This window comes from Camelus ferus, chromosome 27 (assembly GCF_009834535.1).
Source record: "Camelus ferus isolate YT-003-E chromosome 27, BCGSAC_Cfer_1.0, whole genome shotgun sequence".
NCBI classification, from domain to species: domain Eukaryota; kingdom Metazoa; phylum Chordata; class Mammalia; order Artiodactyla; family Camelidae; genus Camelus; species Camelus ferus.
The window spans coordinates 14,231,868-14,254,878 of record NC_045722.1 but is presented as its reverse complement, the minus strand read 5'-3'; the positions used below and the strand labels follow the sequence as shown (position 1 = coordinate 14,254,878).

General features: G+C 43.2%; 1 protein-coding gene across 8 annotated transcripts in view; it reads left to right on the top strand.

The window, feature by feature from the left end:
- Positions 1-23,011, top strand: part of AGBL1 (ATP/GTP binding protein like 1) — a 702,585-nt gene that overhangs the window by 48,957 nt on the left and 630,617 nt on the right. For all 8 annotated transcript variants that reach the window (XR_004315706.1, XR_004315705.1, XM_032469254.1 and 5 more), the window contains exons 2-5: positions 589-652; positions 2,531-2,677; positions 5,352-5,483; positions 9,082-9,175. Coding sequence is in view for 6 of the 8 variants with exons in the window: in XM_032469254.1 (XP_032325145.1) it covers positions 589-652; positions 2,531-2,677; positions 5,352-5,483; positions 9,082-9,175 (437 nt within the window). In the remaining 2 variants the exon portion in view is untranslated. The remainder of the gene's footprint in view (positions 1-588; positions 653-2,530; positions 2,678-5,351; positions 5,484-9,081; positions 9,176-23,011) is intronic.

The following is a 23,011-nucleotide window of genomic DNA, read 5'->3' as shown; positions in this document are numbered from 1 at the left end:
CCCCCCTCCCTCTGAATCCCGGTGTTCTCTTCTGTGTGTCCAAGGGTAGAGTGTCAAGCATTGTAAGGATCCCATACAGCATCCATATAATGAGATCTGGGACCACCCTAGGTCTCTCTCGAGACAATCAGAATTCATCCTTGTCAGTCAGGGAAGTCTTCCCATCAGAACACTTTGGTGGGTTTCTGCTTCTGCTCTCTGCCCTGGATTTAAAAATAATCCAAGCCTACTGAAATAAGCGAAGAACAGTGCTACCCTGGCTCATGAAGCCCCTTTACATTTGATGTTTCCCCATAAATTATCACTGTTTATCCTTTTACGCATCTTGCTGATGTTACTGTAAAAAGGGGTCCTGAAAGAGGAATCCTGAGGGTTAAATATGGAGGCAGAAGCCCTGGGACCCTTAACTCAGTGGGGCCCCTCACTGTCATTATTTGAGGAGCAGTCCTGCAACCGTTTCTCATCGCAGGAAGCCTTTCTCAGTGGAAGGAAGCACAGTCCTGCCATTTCCTGTGGGCATCCCTGACCACGCCGCCTCCCTTCTCTTGCCTTCCTTCTTAAAGACGGCTGCCTCTGTTTTCATTGCAGAGCTGCTCTGACAGAGAGTCCATCCTGACCATCCTCCAGGTCCTCGGAGATCTGCTTTCTGTTGGTGAGTAGAGCACGCCCTCATCCCTCCTGTTGTGGATGTGGCAGGCCCGGAGCTGTGGGGTCTGCCAGGAGCCTATGTGGCCTGGGGGTTTGCTTCAGCTCAAGTTTTCTATGAGAGGCAGAATCACCACGGGACATTTGTACTTTGGGCTCTTCAGTCTTGTCACCCACCTGACAGTGACCCAAACTTAGGAGGGAATTAGACTCTGGGTGGCTGTTCTACGATACCTCATGTCTGAGGCTAAGGACCTCCAGCCCTCCATGGTTCTACTCTGACCTCCCCTTCTTCCCCCATCGTGGCCTATGCACAGAGCCAGGTATTGGCAGCTCCCTTACATACGTCAAGTGGAGACAGGAATATGAGGCAGGAGCTAGACTTAGCAGTGTGGTAAGCCATTAAGTTTTCAGAGATAAGACGACAGAGTTGACTACATTGGCATCAACTGAGTTCGCATGCCTCTATTTGCTCATTTCCATGTGAGGGTCTTGCAGAACACAGCTTCTTGGACATTCCAACATCCACTCAGAGTTTTCGTTTCTATGTAGCCAGCCACATTGCCTTAGACATACTAGCACCAAACAGACAATATCAAAATGAATGTCACCGCAAAGCCACAGAGCCTCAGGTGACAGTTTCAGGAGGAAGGGGCCCTTCATACTGAGGTTGTTCCATAGGTTGTGCTGCCCTCCAATGCCAGGTGACTCACTCTTCTGAGTGAGGTGCCCACTTGTCTTCTGAGATAGTCCCACCTTCACTTTGTCCAGTAGTGTCTGGAACTCCTAGAATGCAAACCCTCGGGTTCCCCTTCTGATAGAGGTACTGATCATTGCTCCTTTAGTAGAGTATGAAAAATAGAGGCTCTTCTTTGCTGATAATCTCCCACCCGGTTGGCCATCTTGGTTGGGTTAACCATGCCTAGTGCACAGAGAATCACCTGGGGCCCCTTTCCAAGTTGAAATGTAATCACTGCTTTTGAGCTTGTCCTGGGGGAGGATGGAAGAGGTCCCTGTTTAAAACTATTCTTAGGTAGAAAGACTAATATACTTTATCCCAACCCCAGACCCTCTTCAAGACTCCCTAGATACATGATTAGATGTCTGCTTGTCAAGGCATTACTCTGGTTGTCTCCATATTTTCCTCCAATCAGTTACTGAAGGCCAACATCAAATTACTGTTAATACCATCCATAAAATTATTCCAGGTAAGCCATCACCTCACCCCTGTTACAGATGATTCAAACTTAGCCCTCTTCAGCTAGGTATATGATTACATGTAAGCCTGTATGCATATTTCTGTACATGCACACACAAGTACACACATACATGGAGACCCAACAGGTTCTAAGGAAAGCAAATCCTAGGCTCTGTTTATTACAGCTGCTGAAAGTTCTTAAATATTCCATTATTCTCCATTTCATGCCTTCTCCTCCAACCTTGGATCCTTACCTAAGAGCACAACCTTATTTTATTTAATTTTTTTTAGCACCTTTATTGTGGTCTGATTCCTGTACAGTAAACTACACATATTTCAGATGTACAATTTGATGAATTTTGATAGATATATATACACCAATGAAACCATTACCACAATCAAGATGGGTAACATTTCTATCATTCCCCAAGAGGTGCAAATTTCAAATTCCCAATTTATCCCTTCCCACCCCCTTTAACCCCTGGTAACCATAAGTTTGTTCTCTATGTCTGTGAGTCTGTTTAAGAGCACAGCTTTATAAAAGTTGCTTCAAGAACTCCACAATTTTGGTTTCTGGGGTGAAATGAGCCAATCCCTGCTCTATCTCTAGGTGTGAGGTCTCCTTCCTGCTCCAAGGAAATGAGGGTGGTTATTTGAGGCTCATCGCTCCCCTGCTTCCCCTCTCAGGCACAGACCGGAGGATTCGCTACATGATCAGCAAGGGAGGCAGCGAAGCCCTCCTGCAGACCCTGGTGGACACAGCGAGGACGGCTTCTCCCGACTATGACATCCTCCTGCCCCTCTTCCGGCTGCTGGCCAAAGTTGGCCTGCGAGGTACCCACGCCCCTAGACCTGAAGATGAGTGAAAAGGGGGTTGTTACCATGAGAGCAATTTGGGAGGAACAGGGAGGAAGCAGCAGGGAGGTCTAGACACCTTGGTGGTGATGACAGGACCAGCTCCAAGAAGAGGTACGTAGATGCCAGAAATCCAAGTTACCGAGGTGCTCAGGACAGGACCCAGAGCAGGCATGGACTATGGGGGGCCTGAGGCATATAGGGGACTGGGGGGAATTCTTTCCACTTAAGCTCCATACTCATTTCTCTTTGGTCATAGAAGGTCCTGAAACACCTCCCTAAAACACTAGAATGTCTTGGAGCACAGTTGAAAAAGTCTGGGCACTCAGGATGCTTGTAAACATTGCAAAGTAGTCATAACAGTTAAGCCCCAATTGTGTGCAGTCTTACAGAGGTCACAGTCAAGAAACTCACGTCCTCCAAAAAGTGGATCCTTGCTATTCAGCGCAGGCAGCAGCAACCAAGGGCAGAGGGCTCTGGGGGCCTCTTTCCTCGCAATGTTCGGATCTCTGCTTTGAGTCCATTCAGCATTCACAAACAATAACTGAAACCCAGGCATCAGTCAGCACTTTCCAGACAAAACCAATAGAATCCATTCATTGGATGTTCAACAGATATTTACCACACGTCTCCCAGGGTTGTGTGCTGTTCTAGGCACTGGGAACATCATGGTGACCAGGACAGATAAGGAGGTCTGGTCTTAAGGAACTTACACGCAAGAGGGGAAGGGCAGGAAGTAGACAATTAACTAGGTGATAGCAAACAATAGTAATTAACTAGATGGCAGCTGGAAGGAAAAGAAAGGGTGATGTTCCTCTAAGATGATGTGGTCAGAGAGAGGTGACATTTGAGCCCAAACCTGAAGGATGGGAAGAAGTCAGCAAAGCAAAGAGTGGGCTGTGTGAACTCCAGGAAAAGATGCAAGAGACATGATATACATCCCGATTGTTAGTGGCACAAGCTGGGAGGTCAGGTCTGGGTTTCAGGCCTGGCTCTGACACTTACTAGCAGTGTGACCTTGGGCAAGTTACCACTGGGCTCTCAGCTACAAAATGCAGGTCTCAGCACTTAATTCTCGAGTTGCTGCGAGGATACAGCAAGGTTGTATGTTAACCGCTGAGCAGTGGGGCCAGTGGCCTGGCAGACAAGGTTTCACAAAAGAGATGAGTGATGAACCGGCGCAGTGATTTCCAAGCCATGGGCCTTGATATTACTGTTGACATAATTATGTCGCCGCAGCTTCTGCCATCAAAGATTGTCATTCTTGATGTTGGCATTCAAGCTGTCAGGGGCTGACCTGAAGAGAACACAAACGAGACTGGGTGTTCATGAGTGGAGCCAGATAGATACCTCTCTCTCTCTCTCTCTCTTTTTTTTTTCTGATAAAGGGAATGGGTCATGTGAGTTAGTCACAATCTCTTTGCTGGTGTCCTTTGGCCCAGAGGTAAACATTAGCAAACCAGGTTTAGGGCATTGTCTCTGATTCAGTCATTTCCACCCGTGATGAATCTGACAGTGGTTGAATTCCTGCAAACACAAACATTACGATTTGGGCATTGTGCTTTGGAAAGGACACAAACAAATGTGACAGGTGGCATAGTCACCTGTTATCCTAGTGGGAGCCAGGAACATAGAATAAAAGGTACTTTCTCTTTATTTTTTATGCTTATTTACTAATTATTAAAATAATAATGACTTACCTACAGCACTGAATATCAGGTTATTTGGATCAATAATTTAGAGATATTTAGAGAGAAAATTTTATTTCCTTAAATTATGTTTTCACTTTTTATTAGAAAGTTCTCTACATATAGAAAGATGACCTCTTATATACCTATCGCTTAGATTTAACCATTACTAACATTTTACCACATTTCCTTCACCTATTTATTTTTATTTGAAATAGTCTAAGGAAAATTACAGGTAGCATTTTGCTCCTAAATACTTCTGAATGCATTCCTGTGAAAAGAGACATTTTCCTATGTAATCACAATGCCATGATTACAAACCTAACAAAATTAACAATGCATGCATAGAATGTGACAAAGAACATAAGCATGTTCAAATATATAACTGAAAAATTGTGCTTTGCACTGGAAATTGATGCAACATTGTAAACTGACTATAACTCAATAAAAAAAAATTCAGTCCTAAAAAACAAACAAAACACAGACACACAAAAATGCATGCATAACATATAGTCAAATTTTCCCATCATGTCTTTTGTAAATATATTCAGAGAAGGATCCAATCGAAGTCCCACACGTTGTATTTGAATGTTATGTAACTTAAGTGTCCTAAGTCTAGAACTGTTTTAAAGGGAAAAAATTATACCCAACTAAACTGTAGCTCATGTTTGAGGACGACCAGAAACATCCTTACATATGGGGGATGCAAGTCATACAAGCCACAAGGCTTCATGTAAATATTACTTGCAGAATAGTGGACCATATGTATACCCTGAATTAGCTCTTCTCAGCCATCTGGTTCCAATGGGAACATTCTTAGTAGTACTTTCTAGTAGATCTGAAAAGTCTCATTGGCTCTAATATCCTCTGCCCTCCATCATCTTTGCCTTCCTCTCCCCCGCACATCATACAGCCTTCAGAATTAAAGTGAAACACAACTAAGATGGATTGATTTGTGTTCACAGATAAAAAGTTTGGACAGAAGGCACTGGAATTGGAAGCACTTGATGTGACATTGATTCTGGCCAGGAAAAACGTGTCCCACAGCCAGAACCTCCTCCACTGTCTCTGGGTTCTGCGTGTGTTTGCCTCTAGTGGTAAGCAACTCACTTGTGCCTCTCTGGGGTGGAATTCCAGACCTGGGCTGGGACACTTGGAAACCATTTGGGGTCATGGTTGGAAGGAGGGCATGGGTGGAAGACCAACATAGTCCCAACAAGATAAATAAACCATGAAGAGCCTCGTGTTCTAGACGCTGTGGAGGTGAGATGTCATTTTTTATCTCCTCTTCCGCCATGCAGAACTCTTGAGCCTGTTCCTGAAGTTAGAGTTCCGTGTTACGCATTATAGGACTCTAAAAGACCTATGGCAGGAGGGCAGACTTTATTCAGTCCTTATATTCAAAGCGCAGTGTGATGTGTTACACCTGTCGAGAGTGACCCTCACATCACAAATCTCCCCACTGTGTCCCTGAAGTCGCTCATGGATCACAACATCCTTTACGAAATTTATCTCGCAGGACTTCTCAATGTAGTCCTTCAGGTAATTAGATAGCTCATAGCACGTGGGCTGATGTTATTTGCCATCTCCTGATTTGGATTATTTCTGATTATCATAACAATCCTGTATTTAGACTGACCATTTCCTAGCTAAGAAAAAGAAAATGAAGCTTAGAAGAGTAAAGTAATTGCTTGAATCATACAGATAAGTCATGAGGGCTGAGTTTCTAACTGCAAAACTCGTGTTTATTCCACTCTCCTTATGGAGATGATTCTTACTAATAGATTAGATTCAATACCACCTATTTCACATATAATGAGCACAGCCTTTTATTTCTCCTTTCTGAGGCCCTTTCCTGCAGAATGAAAGTGGCAGTTACTTAGATGTAATGCTCTCTAGAGGAAAGAACATGAACCTAGAGCCAAGAAGACCTGGGCTTCACTCTGACTTCATTTCTTTAGAGTCATATGACATGGGCTCTTAACCTGTTTAACCTCAGTTTCTTCCTTGGTAAAATTATAGTTGTAATGAGAGCTTGCAGACTTGGTGGATGGGATAAGTAAGATAATGTTCATGGGTAAACTTGTCATGTAGTAGATGGTCAATAATTGTTAGCGTCTCTCCTCTCCTCTCCTCTTTTCCCATAGTCCTTTGAAGTAATAGGAAGGGCACACATAAAGGGCATAGATAGGTAACCTTTCCCCCTAACTATCCTCAGAACTACCAAAATAGTTAGCAGGGACATATTTTACTGGTTAATTCCATTAACAATCATGGAGGACCCAGAAAAAGAAAATATCTCTAGGGAATAATGAAACAAGAGGCTTAACTCCATCTTCACAGATGGAACCTCCACCCACACTCATATATGTTGACCAGAAAATCAGAGAATATTTGAGAGAGGCTGAAACTGTGTCCAAACTCAGCTCTAATAGAGGAAAATCTAAGTGAGAAGCTTTGGCTTTGTGTAAAGGACAGTGCTCATTAATGAGTAGCCAGGAAGTGTGTCACCCCCACTGGGAGCTTGCCAGCAGCACGAGATTTGAAGTATTTTATTTTGGTTTCCTTGAGAATAATTAAGCTGAATAACTTACCCTCCTTATTATATACATTGGTTATAGAGATCTTGAAGAATTCCTTTAGCAGGGAGCTCCGGAAAATGCTGAGATTTGTCTGTGGGTATAAAGATGTGGCCATTTGTCTCATATTTTAAGACTCTATTTATTGTACCAACTATTTCATAAGATATTAAAAATATATATACTATTGCTCTCTATACATTGACTTTACTGATGAGAGACAAGAGGAGTTCACAAAGCGCATGGATTTCTGTCTCTATGGTGAACTGGTAGCCACTGTTGACTGTTCCAGCAAGTTTTCTAAACAGCTCCCATCTGCAGAAGGAGTTGGCTGGAACCATAACGGGTCTGTGATGGCCAGTGAACCCTTCGGCAGCACTCTGATGGCCAATGGGGATGTTTAGAAAGCTGCCAGAGGTCTAACCTTGGGCAGGCATCCAGCATGGAAGAATTTAAATTTTCTTTTATTGTCATCTTCTCTCAAATATGAGCCTGAATGAAGTCTTCCATGCTAGACTTCGTGCTCTTAAAACTATTTCCTCCCTAACTCTACTTAATACTAGAATTATTTGCCAGGAGTTTGCTCCAGCATGTTTTCCTAATTTAGAAGTAAGGACTGAGTTAGTAGCCGTGAGAGGGGAAGATTGATGGGCAGGACTAGGATGCCAAATCCCTGAATTTTGATCCAGGCAATTACTGCCTATACTAGCCTCAGGAGGGACGTATGCAGAGAGGGTTTTCCAGGAACACGCGCTCCATGTGATTGCAAAGACATCAGCCTCAGTCTCTCTCTGGTGGACTGGACTGGGACCAACTATATAAGAGACTTCAGTTTTCCGTTTATCCGCCAAGCCTCCCTTGTTTCTCTCTCTTTGCTTCTCCATGACCCCCTTGTTCCCACTCGTATTTCCTGGAACAAAGCTGTCCCAAAGCACAAGGCATTCCCAGGTCTCTGTTTTACCACAGTAGAGCACAGAAAGAAAGAAAAGAGTCACACCTTGGAAGATAACCTTTTTTCTGTCTCCCACTGAAAGTTTTACCTCTGGCCAAACTGATTCTATTTTGTATCCTGTGGATTCCTATTTATTTATTTATTTATTTATTTATTTATTTATTTATTTATTTATTTATTTTTTGGACATGACCAGAGCTCTTCCTAAAGTGAGCTGAGTGGAGTCAGGTACTGGGGACACTGCAGAGAGGCTTGGGCATCATTGAAGATGAGAGTGACACCCAGAGGTTTTGTGCCTGAAATACCCGAAGTCACTGGGGCTGACCAGACACCCCTGGGAGTCTCTTTCTGTCATTCAGATCTATTGCTGTGTTTTCATAACCATCCAATTGGGCAGAAAAGGTAAAAATTTCTGCTAGTTACCTCTGAGCAGGACTAACTGATTCTTCCTTTGCCATTCTACCAGATGAATGCATAGTCAAGTCTTAGCCTCAGTGATGGGAGATCCAAGTGCAAAAGTTGTAGGGAAACTTGGAACCAGGGTGGACTGGAAAGGGCACTATCATCTTTATTAGGTTGCCCCTTGAAGTTTTAAAGCAGTCAATCCGAGTTGTATTGATCCTTAACCCATCCACTTACGACTTTCTTCATTGTGAAGTCTCCAAACAGCACAATATGCCTAAGAAAGTTTTTTATTTTTCATTTTTTTAAGATACTGGCAAGTAAATACTGGTGTGTGTATGTGTGTGTGTGTGTGTCTTTGTGTCTGTGCGTACATGCATGTCTGCCTGTATGCACATATGTATCATATGGAATGTTCGCGGTGGGTGAAACTCCTTGAATTGAAGTCATTGCCAGAAACCCAAAGATCTACTTACAGAAATATCTTCTGCTTGGCAGTTGCCCTGACTATCTGATTAAAAATACAATGGAGTAAGGCAATGGGCCATCAGAAAAATGCAAAACATAAGAAGATAATGTGTACTTTTCAAACGATCTTTACTTCCAAGCCAGGGATAAAAGACCATAGAGATTCTCTGCTTTTACATTGCCTTTGGCAAGGACACTGCTGGGCCTCCCCTGTCTTTTAGGCTCCCTCTGAAAGGCTGAAAACAATGCTTGGTTCAGATGGGACAGTTACTACTGTGCTTCTGTCTTTCTTAGTCACCACGGGAGCCATGCTGGGAATTAACGGAGCGATGGAACTGCTTCTCAAGGTCATCACCCCTTACACCCAGAAGCGCACCCAAATAATCAGGTACACAGCACTTTTTTAGTACTTTTGCCCTGTTTGTAATAGGTACGGAGATGGAGATGGCCTCATAGGTATTCTCCTGGTGCTTCCGGTTCACTTAGTGACGACTTCCCCCTTGCTGATAGGGTGTAATGACTACATTCTACCTCAGCTCGCATCCCTCCCCACCCATCCATCATTTCCCCTGGTCTTCACAGCCGCCCCCAAAAGGTGTCATATCACCCTTATTTTCAGATGAGGAAACTAAAATGTGGAGAGGATCTTATTCAACATCACAATGCCAGGAAAAGGCAGAGCTGGGATTTAAATCCAGATCTGTCTGACTCAAAAGCCCACGTTGGTTTGTTTGTTTTTGCCTGAAGCCTTCAGCTATCTTTTTTAATCACAGCGACTCTACTATAGTGAGTTTTGTCCATAAAAGACAGTCCGGAAATGACAGGGAAAAGCGATATTCTCAGGGTCTCTGAAGAGTCAGTCAGTTACATTTCTGATAGGAAATTCTGATTGTGTGCTAGGGTTGAGATGTATTTTTTATGATTGGAAAGTGAAACCTCAGCCCATCATCTCCGGTGCTGCCTACTGGAGTGCAGGTGAATCACAAACTTAAAAAGGGAGGTGGTTAGACACGAAGGCTTTGGAGATATTTGGAACCATTAAGATCCATCATTTATGGGAGTGACTCAGCGAGGACCTTGAAAGAATATTGGAAAAAATTCAGCCAATTTCCAAGATATATGGGGTCGTTTGGCAAAGTAGCATTTCCATGCCCAGCCATGATATTTTCCGCATCCCAGCATCAATCTTAGGCTCCGGTTCCACCTGATTATTTTTCTCTTGGGTCCCCGCAGTAATGCCATTCTCATCCATTCTCACCTGCAGCTCTCTACACCAGCATTTCCCAGAGTGAAAAACATTATATCTCAGTTAAAAAAAAAAATCCTCATCAAATAAATTGAGAAGTACTGGGTTAAACAAAGTTGGGTACATTTCTTTACTGTAAGACTTCTCAGAGCCTTTGTAAAGCCAACACATGTTCAGGATCTCAAGATGGGTATGCAATGTATGCCCTTTTCCAAACCCTATTTGGCTAGGGGAACTGTGTTTCTTTGGAGACTCCCTTCTCTGAAGTGCAAACATATCACAAAATGGGATTCAACTAAATTCTAGCAAGGGACCCTCATCTAGCAAGTATAAAACTTCAGAGGCACAAACTCAGTGACAAAAAATTGGACTTTCCTGATTTTTCTGTAATTATACTTTATTTCCCTCTTCAACTTCCATTATTCTAGTTGAATATGTTTGATTTGGATATTTCTGGTTTTTAATCATTGTGTGTAGGCCTTCGCTGCCGACATCTGTAGTTTTAAGTCCTTTGGTCAGCAATCCATGAACTGTATCTTCTTGCCCTAGTCACGGGACTTCTTCTAATCGGTGGCTGTTTCAGTTGATCTCTTTGGAATATGTGGTCGCTTCCCCTATATCACGTGAGAATCTAGCGACATGTCTGGGGCCCACCCACATACCAGGCTCACTCAATACTCGCTCGGGCACCATGCTGTTTGGAGGCTTCTAGAGGCAAGACCTTCCCAGCTTACCTTGGCACTAGGCTCTTCCTTCCTGGGGTCCTGATAACTTTTATTGTCTCCCCTTTTCAGGTCGAAATGGGGGTAGTAAGCAACCAAGCACAGAGGCCTCCTTCCATCGGTCGTCTCTGCTGCTCTTTTTCTCCTGCAAAAGGGGTAAAATTCATGCACGGATCTGATCAAGGTGTTACGGGAAAATGGGGAAGTAACGCCAGGGATCAACAGGGGTGGATGTTTCCAATGACAAAAGGACCTCAGGCCTCTTTCTGCTTTTCTGGTCTGTTCTGTAAAAGTTAGGCAAGATGATTCCCCTTCTTGTTCCAAATGCCAAATTAAAACCAAACCCCCGTGGAGGAGAGGCTTTTTCAGCACTCGTTTCAATATAGCTGTCATTGCCGTGGCGTTTATTATGCGCTCTGCCCCGTGCTAAGCTCCAAGCATGCATTATCTCGTTTGATCCTCTCCTCTCCTCTGCGAGGCAGGTGCTATTACTGTCCCCGGTTTTACAGGGGACAAAACTTGAAGCTGAGAGAAGTTAAGGAGCATGCTGGGACTTAAGCGAAAGAGCTGGGGTTTAAACCCTGTCTGGTACGTGAGCCTCAGCTCTTAAACTACCACTGGAGTGCCTTACACAGTCTCTTCCCAGCGTTTTATTTCTCAACCACCGTATGTAAAACAATCATAAGCAGTTAAAGTTTGTTTAAATTTCGGTTACGGTCCAAACGCACATACTCATGGACCAATTTGCTTAATGAGAGGGGAGTCCTTCTCCTCCATCGAATGGCCATTTCCTCTCAAGGCCTAAGTAAGTGTCGGTTCCCTCTGCGTTTGAATTCTTTCCCAGAGCTGCCCGACCCCCAGCCTCCAGCAGCATGACTAGAACAAAGGTGCTAAAATCAGAAGACCTGCCCTGTAGTCCTCTTTCTAGCTCATTCCTTGGCGAGTCGTTTATTTTTTTCTTGCCCGAACTGAAAGTGTGTGAATCTCAAGTCCTACCTCCTAGGTTTGTTGTGGACATTAAGGAATCATGTGCAAAATTCTTGGAAGCTTTGATGGGCTCTGATATTCTCCATGATTATTAATATAAATGCTGTTGGACCCTTGGCCGCCTGCTTCCAGTCAGGCAGCAAAGCCAGAGGAAAACATACAGATGGGGAGTTTCTGCCACTGCTCACCTTCTCCCAAGCACTCCATCTCCCAAACAGTAACGTGGATGTTCCCCGCTGAGTCCCACGCAGCTCCACTTGGATGCCAGGAGCTGTGGCTTTGCAGGGGTCTTTCAGGAAGGGGACGGGGTAACAAGTCAGGGAACTTGAATAGCCCTCCTGAGCATCATCCTCCAGATGCCAGCAAGCTCTGGGAGAGCTATTCTGGGGCCTCGGTTGGAGCAGATGCCCGGCGTTGTGTCACCACGACTCCTCCTCGCCCTGGAGGTTCACCCTGCCCTACTTCTCTAGCACAAACCTAAAATTAGTTGTGCAGCTGTCCTCCAATAAAAACCTGTCTCCAGATAGTACTCAGGGCAAGATTTATGACAGAGGCACGAACTGCACACCTTCTAGAGAAAAAGGGGCCTGCAGAGCAATGTCACTCACCCTCCGGGGCCTTGGGCCAGCCCTCGTTCCCAGGGGAGGCGGCTCTCCCAGGCCTCCCTCACTTCCCAGATACCCACCATGCTGGCACGCTGTGGCTGTCATGGATCTGTGTTGGCTTGCACCTGTTCCCTCATGACCATCGCTTAAGTCTGAGCAGTTTCTGTCTGACCTAGACAGCTCCTGCAGCCCTTGGACTGGTCTGCCCTGACCTCAGAGCCATTCAGACTGTGTCCCAGTCTCCATCTCCATCCTTACCTTTTGTTCCCCCTCTTACCTCTAGCTGTCCAGCCAGCTGTCCCTGCATGTGGGCTGCCTGTCCTGCTCCAGGCCTTTGCTCGTGTGCGTCCCTCCCCCTGGAAGGGCGTCGCTGCCCTATTGAATGCTAGACGCTGCCCTCATTCATCAGGCCCCACCTTAAGGTACTCGCTTCACCTCAGCAGACAGAAGGACTTTTCCCTCCTCCAGCGCTTGATTTATGTTTTCTTTTAACAGATAGCAGATTGAACTCTGTACTATGTTGATCTGTGTGTCTTTCCTCCACTCTAAATTCTAAACTTCCTGAAGGTAGAAATCAAATTATATTTATCTTGCTGTTCTCCATTGGCCTTACCCAGGTACCTTGACTATGGTAGGCTCTTAATTCAATTTGGAAGAAATTCTTCAATTAAAAAAGTGTGTTTTTGTGAAGAACCTACCTAATGATGAATACAAGCCAACATTCACTGAATGGGTGCCGTAGTAGGCACTTCATATTTATTAACTTGTTAGTCCATGATCCCAAGCTGACTCCCCATCTGGGGCTCCATCATGTCTAAACGTGCCTGGGAAACGATGCGGCAGCCCTGCCTGGAACTCTCTTCGCAGGAGGTGCGGAGGTGCCGTCTGGGAGGGAATTCATTCTAAGACAGCGAGAGGCAGCAACCATCGGCTTGAAAGAGAACAAAGTCTCACTAACTAGAGGGAAGGAGAAACTTGGAGTCTTTTGTCTCTTACTTAGAGTTGTCTGGGGAACAGGCAGAGATGAGCGGAAGAGAAAGATCTGAGTTTGAGGGGACGTGGGGGGCGGTGCGCAGTTCAAGCTTTGCTGACTCTCTGGTTTGATAATCCATTCAGCTGGAATTTATGGGCCTTTAGAATTTATAGAGGAGCTTTTTATAGAATTGGGGAGGGAGAAATGACCCAGGGCCAGGGCGAGTGAGCTCTCGCTCATCTGCTCTGCTGTGAACAAGTTTGTTTATCTGCACCAAAGCTGCCATGGAGCCTTCCAGATTCACTAGGTAGGAAATTTATTGAGGCAAAGATGGATTGCTTGTCTGTGACCGACTCATCTTGTGACCTTAGGAAAGCTTGTGTTTGCTCCATGTCTCAACACCTTCTCTACCTTTGTTCCCTCATGTCCAGGGTGGGCTGAAGGAATTTGGTAAAAATAATGGCAGTTTCCACTGTCTGTCCATTTGATTATTTCCACAGCATGGCCACGTTTGCACGTGGTGATATTTAACCCAACTTTTGAAGCCGAATTATCAGCTGTTATCATCAGTGTATCTCCCACCAATAAACTCTATTGGCGTGTCTTGCCTCAGAAGCATCAGAGTCAATCAGGAATGGGTTGCGTCTTCCCAGCAGAGGTTGGTGCTTAAGCTCCGTGGTATTCCCTGACCCTTGAGCCACACTTTGGAAAAGGGGACTCAGGACACCCACAAGCCGAGATGGCTCCTTCATCCTTTACTTGCCATTTCTCTGGAGCTTTCTTAAGAAGACGGGAAGTTGGGAAGTGTGTTGTTCAGGTCCCTGCTAGTCTCACCCTCACAGAGGACAGCGTCTCCCATATCCCCACCCCCTCGATGTCCTCTCAGGCTTTCAGCAGGGTTCTCACGCTGTGATTTATCCTCTTCAGACTCCAGAGTTCCTGGGGGCCTGGGTTTCTATGGGGCCATGATGTTCAGAGGCTGTGTGCTTCACCTGGGCTCAGACACCCGGCCAGAGGAGAAGATGGATGTGTTGGGTCTTCAGTGAAGTGTCACAAGCAAATTCTTCAGCTTAGTCTCTTGTCTGTGCTTAGAATAGTTTTAGGTGATTTTCTCCTTCCAAAGGCCTGATCTCGGGTGTCTCTGGCATTTGAGCTGTGCCTGAGTGCAGGATTACCAGGCATTGCTTCACTGGCAGCTCTTTGTGGTGATTTCATCTTTAATTTATGAACTATAAAAAATGTCCCCTTCCTCCCTATCTTCCCTCCCCCAAATTCCTATGATTTTTTCAGAGCCAGGCCTTCTGGGATTTCTCCAACCATCATACCATTCCACTTTATCTGATCATAGGAGCTGACGGATATGTGGAGAGTCAACTAGAGCTAATGGCTTCCCTGAGATCATGAGCAGTTGGGTGACTCAGCTACTTGGTCACTGAGACAAAGAAGCAGATTTTGCTGTTGCTCAAAATAGCTACTGAATCTCTCCCTGGGAGTTCATCTCCTCCTTGTCCCTCTCATCAGTGGCTTTGTGACTTCTGCTGCTCTCGGTTCAGTGTAATTAGCCTGTGTGGTCTCCAGGGTGCGGACTCACATTGGGGTTTCAGAAGCCGTGTGCTCCGGATGACTTGGACTCAAGCACCTTGGAAAGGGAACAAAAAAATTCCACCCCAGCCCCACGAGTGCTGCTGCTGGGAGAGCACGACACGGGCTCAGCTTACTGACAGAGTGATGAGTGCGTTTGCTGCCTGACCCTGAGCCCGCAGCTGGTGGTGGGATGAATAGTTTCCTACACGTATTAAACCTTGGCAGCTGGGTTTGTTGGTTTAAATCCCTTTCGTCTTTTTGGGAAGCCAGTGATCTCTCCCTGATCAGGGGCCAGTCATAGATATTCAAGTCACAGGATCTAAAGTTGGAAGATCCTTAAGGATCTCACTTTAAGATGAGATGACCGCAACTCAGAGAGGTCGAACTAAGCCTTCCGTCCTAATTTCAAGACACTGTCCGTTTCTTTCAGATGCTCTGCTGCACAGAGCAAATCAAACTTGCCCCAAACTAGGACTTTTAACATTTATTTGATTACATTCTATGTGTCTGTCTTGGTGCTAGGCATGTGGGTTTGAAAACAGCAGAAGGCAGACGCTGTCTTCAAGTTGCTGACAATCTATGGCCACAATAACAGTGCAGTGCAGGAGGAACTTTCTGCCGAGTGCTGGGCTTGGGAAATGGACTGGCTTCCTGTTCTGAGGAAATGACCTCATAATGCCTTTATCCCTAAACACCCTTAGAGGCCTGCTGGCCTCTGTTGTAGGCCCTGTGCCTTAGGAGGCTCCAGACTTTGGAGACACTTCCTGGAAATGTGTAGAGTGTTCCTTTGGTTCTGAGATGGGCTTGGGTCGGCAGTGCCATCCACAGGGCTCCGTCTGTTTCTCCTGCTTTGGGCTGCTCTTGATGCCCTGACACCTGAGTGAAGTGGACCAGATACCTTGAGGAGGAGAGGCTCTGGAACACGTGCACATGGGGTTGTCCCGAGATTCTGTGGCCAGTCCTTGATTCAAGGAGGAGGATCTGGCCAACGATCACTCCCGCTGTCTGGCATGGCATTTCAGCCTCAGCATGACGTGAGATGCGGCAGACAGCATGTTGCTGACGTGCTGATTTGGGGGGTGTCATATTGTTTGTATAGATGGAGTCTCCAAAGCAAAACAGACTTCCTGGGCCTGCGTGTCCTGGGACAGCCCTACACGCACCCCTTTGCCCTGCGGACGTTTCTCTTGCAGACGCTCCATTCCTGTCCTCATCTGCAGGAAGCCTGTTTCGCCCGTCCCTCTTCGTGGATCTGCCCTGGTTTTCCCTCTGTGGCCTGGAGGCAGGCTCTTAGGGACTTCCACATCCTATAGAAGTTAATCTGGCCCCAGCCTAACTCAGCAAGGAGCTTTTGCAAAATGTTGTATCTTCCCGTAAATCATACTCTCCTCACAATACTGTAAACTGCCCACAGACATGTGGGCGACGGGGATTTGAAGAACTGAGTGGAGGTACAGAAAGGCCCTCATCAGTAGAAACTCATAACCTTCACCCTTTGCTTTGAGTGAAGAGATGCTTCTAATGGGCCATTACCAAATTCTTCAGGGGTGGATTCCACACTCAGACACCACAAATTATGAAGCTCGTGGGTGAAGGAAGCACACTCCGCTTTTCCCGTGGGATTGTGGGTGGGTGCTGTGTCTGGGGATGGGCTTATTTAGCACAGACAAGACGACTCAATTAGTTGGAAAGAAAAAGGTCAAAAGAAAGCCATTAAGCAGATGTATAGCCATCTAAAGCTAGCTTCTTTAAAGAGTTTAGACAGAGACTGCAGGATGGGAACAGATTGGTGGCTTTCTGTCTAAGTTCAATTACAGTGCTATTGTAATATTAGACCACATGTGATCATTAATTACAGTCAGACGAGCCAATGAGAAAAATGGCTAGAGAACAACAGCCTGCCATTTAAAAGAAGTGAAATTATTATAAATTAGGTTTGGGTTGCTTTCAGTTGGTATGTAGTAGGTATTCAATAAATGCCAGCTGAATGAATGAACACTTTTAGTTGGTCTGAAATGCATTCTTTTAACCATTTATTCATTCAATATGTGTCTTTGGGCAGAGTTGTGTGGGCTTTGAGATTAAAATATATAGTCCTTGCCCCTCCTTATAGAGGAGCTTACAGATACATGCACACATTGACATGTAAACCAATAAGATAAATACTGTAACGGCAGGATGTTCAAAGGAGGAGGATCTTAGTCTACTCAGGAACTGGCAAGGAGGAATTCACTAAAAAGGCAGCTTTTGGTTTGAAATAGGAAAGGATTTTCAGATGTTAAGATTATAAAAGAAGAACCTTCCAGGCAGAGATAGAAGCAAGTGCGAAGACAAGAAAAAAACAGTGGGTTCACATGTGGCTGGAATGTATCGCGAGAGAATAAGGGCAGGGAGTGCACTCAGATTGATTTGGAAAACTTTAATATCTTGAAAGACAATAAAAGAATGGGAGCACATAATTCACAAAGAGGAAAAAGAAAAACCAATAATCGCATGAAAATATTCAACTTGCCAACAGTCAGAGAAACACAATGAAATCACGATGCCAGTTTCAGAAACCAGAGTAGCAAAGATTTTGAAAAATAATGTTGGTGAGGATTCAGTAAGATGGACACTCGTGTATGCCGCTAGGAATGTAGGTGGATAAAACCTTCATGAAAACAATGGGGTGATGTCCATCAAAAATTTTTTTTTAAGTTTCCATTCCTTAACCCAATTTTTTCATTTCTTAAAATCTGCCCAAAAGAATCATTGAGAGAGGTGGATGAAGATTTGTGTACAAAATATCAATCATGGTATTATTTATAATTAGAAACAGTATAACCAGAAAAAGTCTAATAACATGGGATGCATAGTAAAAGGGACATATTTGTACATCACAATATTATATAGTAAAATAAAAAATTTATTAGGCATGATGTTTGCCAATGGTAATAGCTTATAATAGAATATTGACTAGAAGAAATAGGATTCAAAATTCAGAATGATTTCAACCATGTGAAAAATATGCATACACCTTCCACTTCGGGCCAAGATGGAAGAACTGGGATCAAATTTATCTTCCTACCTGAAAAAAAACTACAGATAGAGTATATTTAAACCATTTTAAAAGATACTAGACAGCAGGCTATGAAAAACAGTGATTCCCTGATGTTTAAGTGTTCCCTTAATGTTTTAAGAGAGTTTCTGGTTTTGTGGTGCAGGTGAGGAGACCCCAGATACCACCTGCTGGATGGCCTGAGTTGAGGAGCCAGGGCTGGGAGTTCAGAAAGACAAAAGTGCCTAGAATCATAGGGCAGAGTACAAAGAGAAAGAGCTTTGGAGATCTTCAGAGATTCTCTTTCAAGTATTCAGCTGCATAGTGATCAGTGTTCACTTGTTGGGAAACTGCCCAAAGCCAGGGAAAGATTACCTGAAAGGAATGGAGGAAACGATGCCTGGTGCTCAAGCAGGGCTGTATAATTGGTTATACAACGCAGACTGAGGAACCTCATGATTTGTGGGGCGCTGAGTAGAGTGCACAGAAGAGTCTTACCTCAGTACTGGGGAGTAGTTAGCTCTCAGCTGAACACTGCTCTGGCCCTACCTATCAGATATTAAAAAAGAACCTGGAAGGATAAAACTGTTTTCAAGAAACTTAACTGCATCTCAGGACAGAGCTTCAGAATATTTATAGGAATACAAAAATATTCAGCATTCAACACGGTAAAGATCACAATATCTAGAATTCAGCAAGAAAAAATTATCAGGCATGCTACCCATAGTGAGGAGATAAATCATTAAATTAGAACTGAGGTCAATGTTATAATTATCAGGCAAGATTATTGAAAAATTACTCTAACTGTGGAATATGTTTAAAAGTTAAGTAAAAATGCAGAAGATATTTTAAAAGACTCGAACTTCTAGAGATGAAGGTTACAATGTAAAAGAGGTAAATACACTGGATTGAATTAAGGAAAGCTGGGCATTGCAGAAAAAAAGATAAGTGAACTTGAAGACATAGCAAAATAAAGTTTCCAAAATAAAGTACAGAGAAAAAAGAGAGATAAACTGTAGTATTTCCACACAGTTGAATATTACTCAGCAATGAAAAGGATGAGCTATTGATACACACTACAATATGAATAAATCAAAAATAATTATATAGAGTGAAAGAAGCCAATTATATCTTGATGTATCAATTAAAAACAAAAAATGTTCTCTGCATAAAATTATGCACAACAAAATCTTTAAAGAAGAATACCAATAAGTAGTTATTTCTGAGCAGTGGGACTATAAATTAACTTTAAAATGTTTTCTATAATTATTAGGTATTATGTTGATAGTTATGAAAATTAAAGCTAGGTGAGAATAGTTGCAGTAATGTCGAGTCTGCAAAATATTTTATTTGATTGTCTGGCTACAGATACATGCATTGAAACTAACGCCACCATTATTGATCATTAGATTGTTCATTTATTTGTTCACCCAAAAAGGAACTGAAGAGGAGTTTTGACTGATGAGGAGGATTTAGCCCATCAGTATTGGGGGTGGAGTATAGAGGGAACAAAGCAGAAGATGTTTTTCTGGGTAGAAAGAAAAACATTAGAGAATGCATATGAAAAAATAAACAGACTGGTTTGGGCAGGGTGAACAATTAGATGGATAGTAATACAGGTAAAGTTTGAGGTAGGTAGTAATGGCAAAGGAGGATATGAACCAATGTACCATCTTTTCTCTGTATCTTGTCTGCTCTCTTACCCTCCCCCACTGTCCCTTCCCCTTCCCTTTCTCTTTTTTTTTTTTTCTTCGCATTTTAGGGAAATTCTTTGTGTTTGTTTTCAATCTGAATAATTCAGTTTTCTGCTCTATCCTGTCTGCTGTTCACTGCCTCCAACAAAGTTTCAAGTTCATAACCATGTGTTCAATATATGTATCAAATTCTTTGTGTTCTTAGATTTATGACCTCATGACAGTTTCCTCTAGGATTATAGACACAAATGCCCTCTAGAATATTTTTAAGAACAGAAAGGGGTATTTTAGAATTCATTTCCCTTTTCTAACTTACATTTTCTCTGCATCCCAGGGAGGGAGCCTATTAAGAAAATGTTATCTTCTCCTTTTGAAGTGAAGAATAGTTTTCTTTGTGGTTTCATTCTTACAGAGACACTTTTATTCTCTCTCAGTATTAGTTTGTAATCAGTAACAGTTGAGCTGGACTAGGTTGGAATCGGGTATAGATCTCTACTCAAATACTTCATAGCAGGATCTTCAGGGTCAGATTAAAGAAAAAGAAGGAAAGAAAGAAAGGAAGATAGAAAAGAGAACGGAAGGGAGGGAAGCAGAAGGAGAGAAAGAAACCCTGGTAGTTACAATTTTGCCAGTTTAAAGATCCAGCAACCTCGAGAAAGAATGTAGTGGAGCAGCCCCACAGCCATAGCAACAGGTTTTGCTGTTTTATTTCAGTATCTCTAAGAGGATGCTCTCCATCATGGCTAACTCTCCAGTGTGTTTGATCAAGGGCAAACCCTGAGGGCTTCTCACGCAGCGGGTGCTTGGAGGAAGGTGACCACACTTGTACTTGTCCAAAAGGTTCCCATGCTGCCTTCACCTTGAGTTCTCACTTCTCTGGGATGGGGGCTTTCTCCAAGAGTTTACTAGGATCTCTGTCCATTTTCTTCTGGTGCAGCTATCAGAGATTTTTCTGTTTTACTTTGGGAGATTCTCATTCCTGCTTCTTAGAACTGCTAAAATTTTTGCAATCTAAATATTTTGACAAAATTTTTTAAAGGGGTAAAACAATTTCAGATGCTGTGACAGCAATGTTTTTAGTTTCCACAGAATCTTTAAATGTTTCATGTAGAAGGCAAAGTAGAGGGTACTCATGCCAATACCCCTGCTTGATAAATGGAGACTGAGTCCCAAATAGGTGATCTCCTGTAATTTACACAGGTAGTGTGTAGAAGAGATAAGATGAAAATTTCCGATAAGAATAAGAATATCCAGGTCTATTATCACTCTGCCATGCTGGGGGCGTGATGACTTTTTTCCTCAATATTTAAAAGTAGATGTGACTAAATGACTAGAAAAAAATAAATAAAACATGTGCAGGGGACAGTTTTACTAGAGCTTGAGAGCTTTGAAAGGGAAAGAGGCAGCCTCAGGTCTCCGTTTCCTTGTGGCTGAAATAATTTGTCTTTGAAAATGGCCGACCCTAATCATAGTAATCATCACTATGCATAATAAAATCCCATTTTATGGGGCATGTTTCAGGCCAAATGAATCCCCCCAGACTGCTTTTCAGAGTTAATATCAAGGTCCCCCTATGAAAGGATGCCCTTATGGAGTTAAATAATACAGTGGCAGAGTTATGATAATGAAGGGTAAGAGAGAAGGCGGGAACAATGGAGGAAACCAATGTTTCTGTAACAAGATTACTGTCAATGAGGCAGAGAAGCAGGAAAGGCAGTTCCTGATGTCAGCAGCCCACCAATCCTGAGGGCATGTTCAGCCCACTGCCATCTCTTGGTCACCATGGGTATTACAGCTCCAAATCGCCTCATCTTAAGAAATGCTGGCATGCATTTCTTAAGACTTAAGATACTGGGGACATAAAGTGTTAAAATGAAATGACTTCACACTTACAGAGATGTTATTTCCAAGGCATTCAAAGAAAATAGCTTTTGAGAAATTCAATTCATGATTTCATTTTTTTTTCTGCTGTTTGGAAAGCCTAAACATTGCCTTCCTGAATTTTGTCTGTGATGAGGTTAAACGTTCACTCCAAGTAGTAATCTGTTGGTATTTTTTTCTGATCAGAGTTGCTAGTGAAGGCTGAAACGAGTTCGTCGAACAGCTAGTTGTTGGATCAATATGAGTCTGTTTTTCAAAGCAGAAGTATAAGAGTGTATTTTGGGAACCATTGTTGAAAGGTTTTTGATTTTCAGGGAATTTTGTACATATTCTATTTTTGATTTTTTTTTTTTTGGCTTCAAAAGGGCAAACAGCTTAAAAAGGAGTTCTAAAATAATTTTTGGTTTCTTAAAAAAGAGTTTATAAAATAAAAATGTTTTCTCACTCTCAGGGGCAGCTTCTATCCCTGAAGATCACTCGTTAAAGAGTTCTTGTAGGGTGGGACTTTTTAGCTACAAGTGATTTATGGCTGTCCAAGGCTTGGACAATCAAATTTACTCAGATCTCGGATAGTACATTTGACACATCTCAAGATGGATCTGAAACTATGCATTCCATCAGGAATCTCAACCTCACATCATGATCACTAAAAGGGAAAAATGGAGAAATGAAAGACAGTATAAAGACTGTTTTTTTTTTTTTTTTTTTTTTTTTTGCTGTGGGCATTCCAAGGCTTCTAACCCACCACTTCAAATGTAGGGCTAAAATGTGAGGGCAAACCTGCTGTGTGGACTTGTCAGGATGTTTGCAGTGGAGCAGAATTTTAATCTCAAGAGCCAATCTGATGTGGAACCCTGTGGCCTCCACAAAGGCCTCTCCAAAGTAAATCTCACTTTGGGTGAGGGTATCATTACTACAGGCTTTCAAGAATTTGAATCATTAGTATGACTAGAAATGGAGCATTAACTGGGAACCTGAGATGGGTCACATGTTTTCATGTACATTGTTTTACTTGATTTTGAGAAAATCACCGTTAAGTTGGCATTTTGGCCTCCATTTTACAAATGAAGAAACAGTGTCTGAGAGATGTTTGGCAGCATGTCCAAGGTCATACCAGAATAAAGACTCAAGTCAGAGCATCAGGCTTTAAATCCCAAACTGTTTGCATCATATAGCGCATACTGCCTTTTCAATCCTTCAAGCCCCAGGCTCTGCTTATTTCCATCTGTAATTTGAGGATCCCTAGGCTACTATTGATACTAACACTGTATCAAACAAAGCTAAAGCACTTGCATTTGCATTTACCTTTTGCTTCTAAGCAAACATCTAAACTGGGCTGCCAACTCACACGTCCCTGTGAAAACCGATTCATACCCACATCCACAAATTAGTTGTCAAGGTCTTACGTAAGATCCGTTATAAGAAAGAGTATGGGGAAAGGAAACACTGTGTTTTACATTGTTTAAAGTCTGATTTCTTTACAAGATTTTCCTTT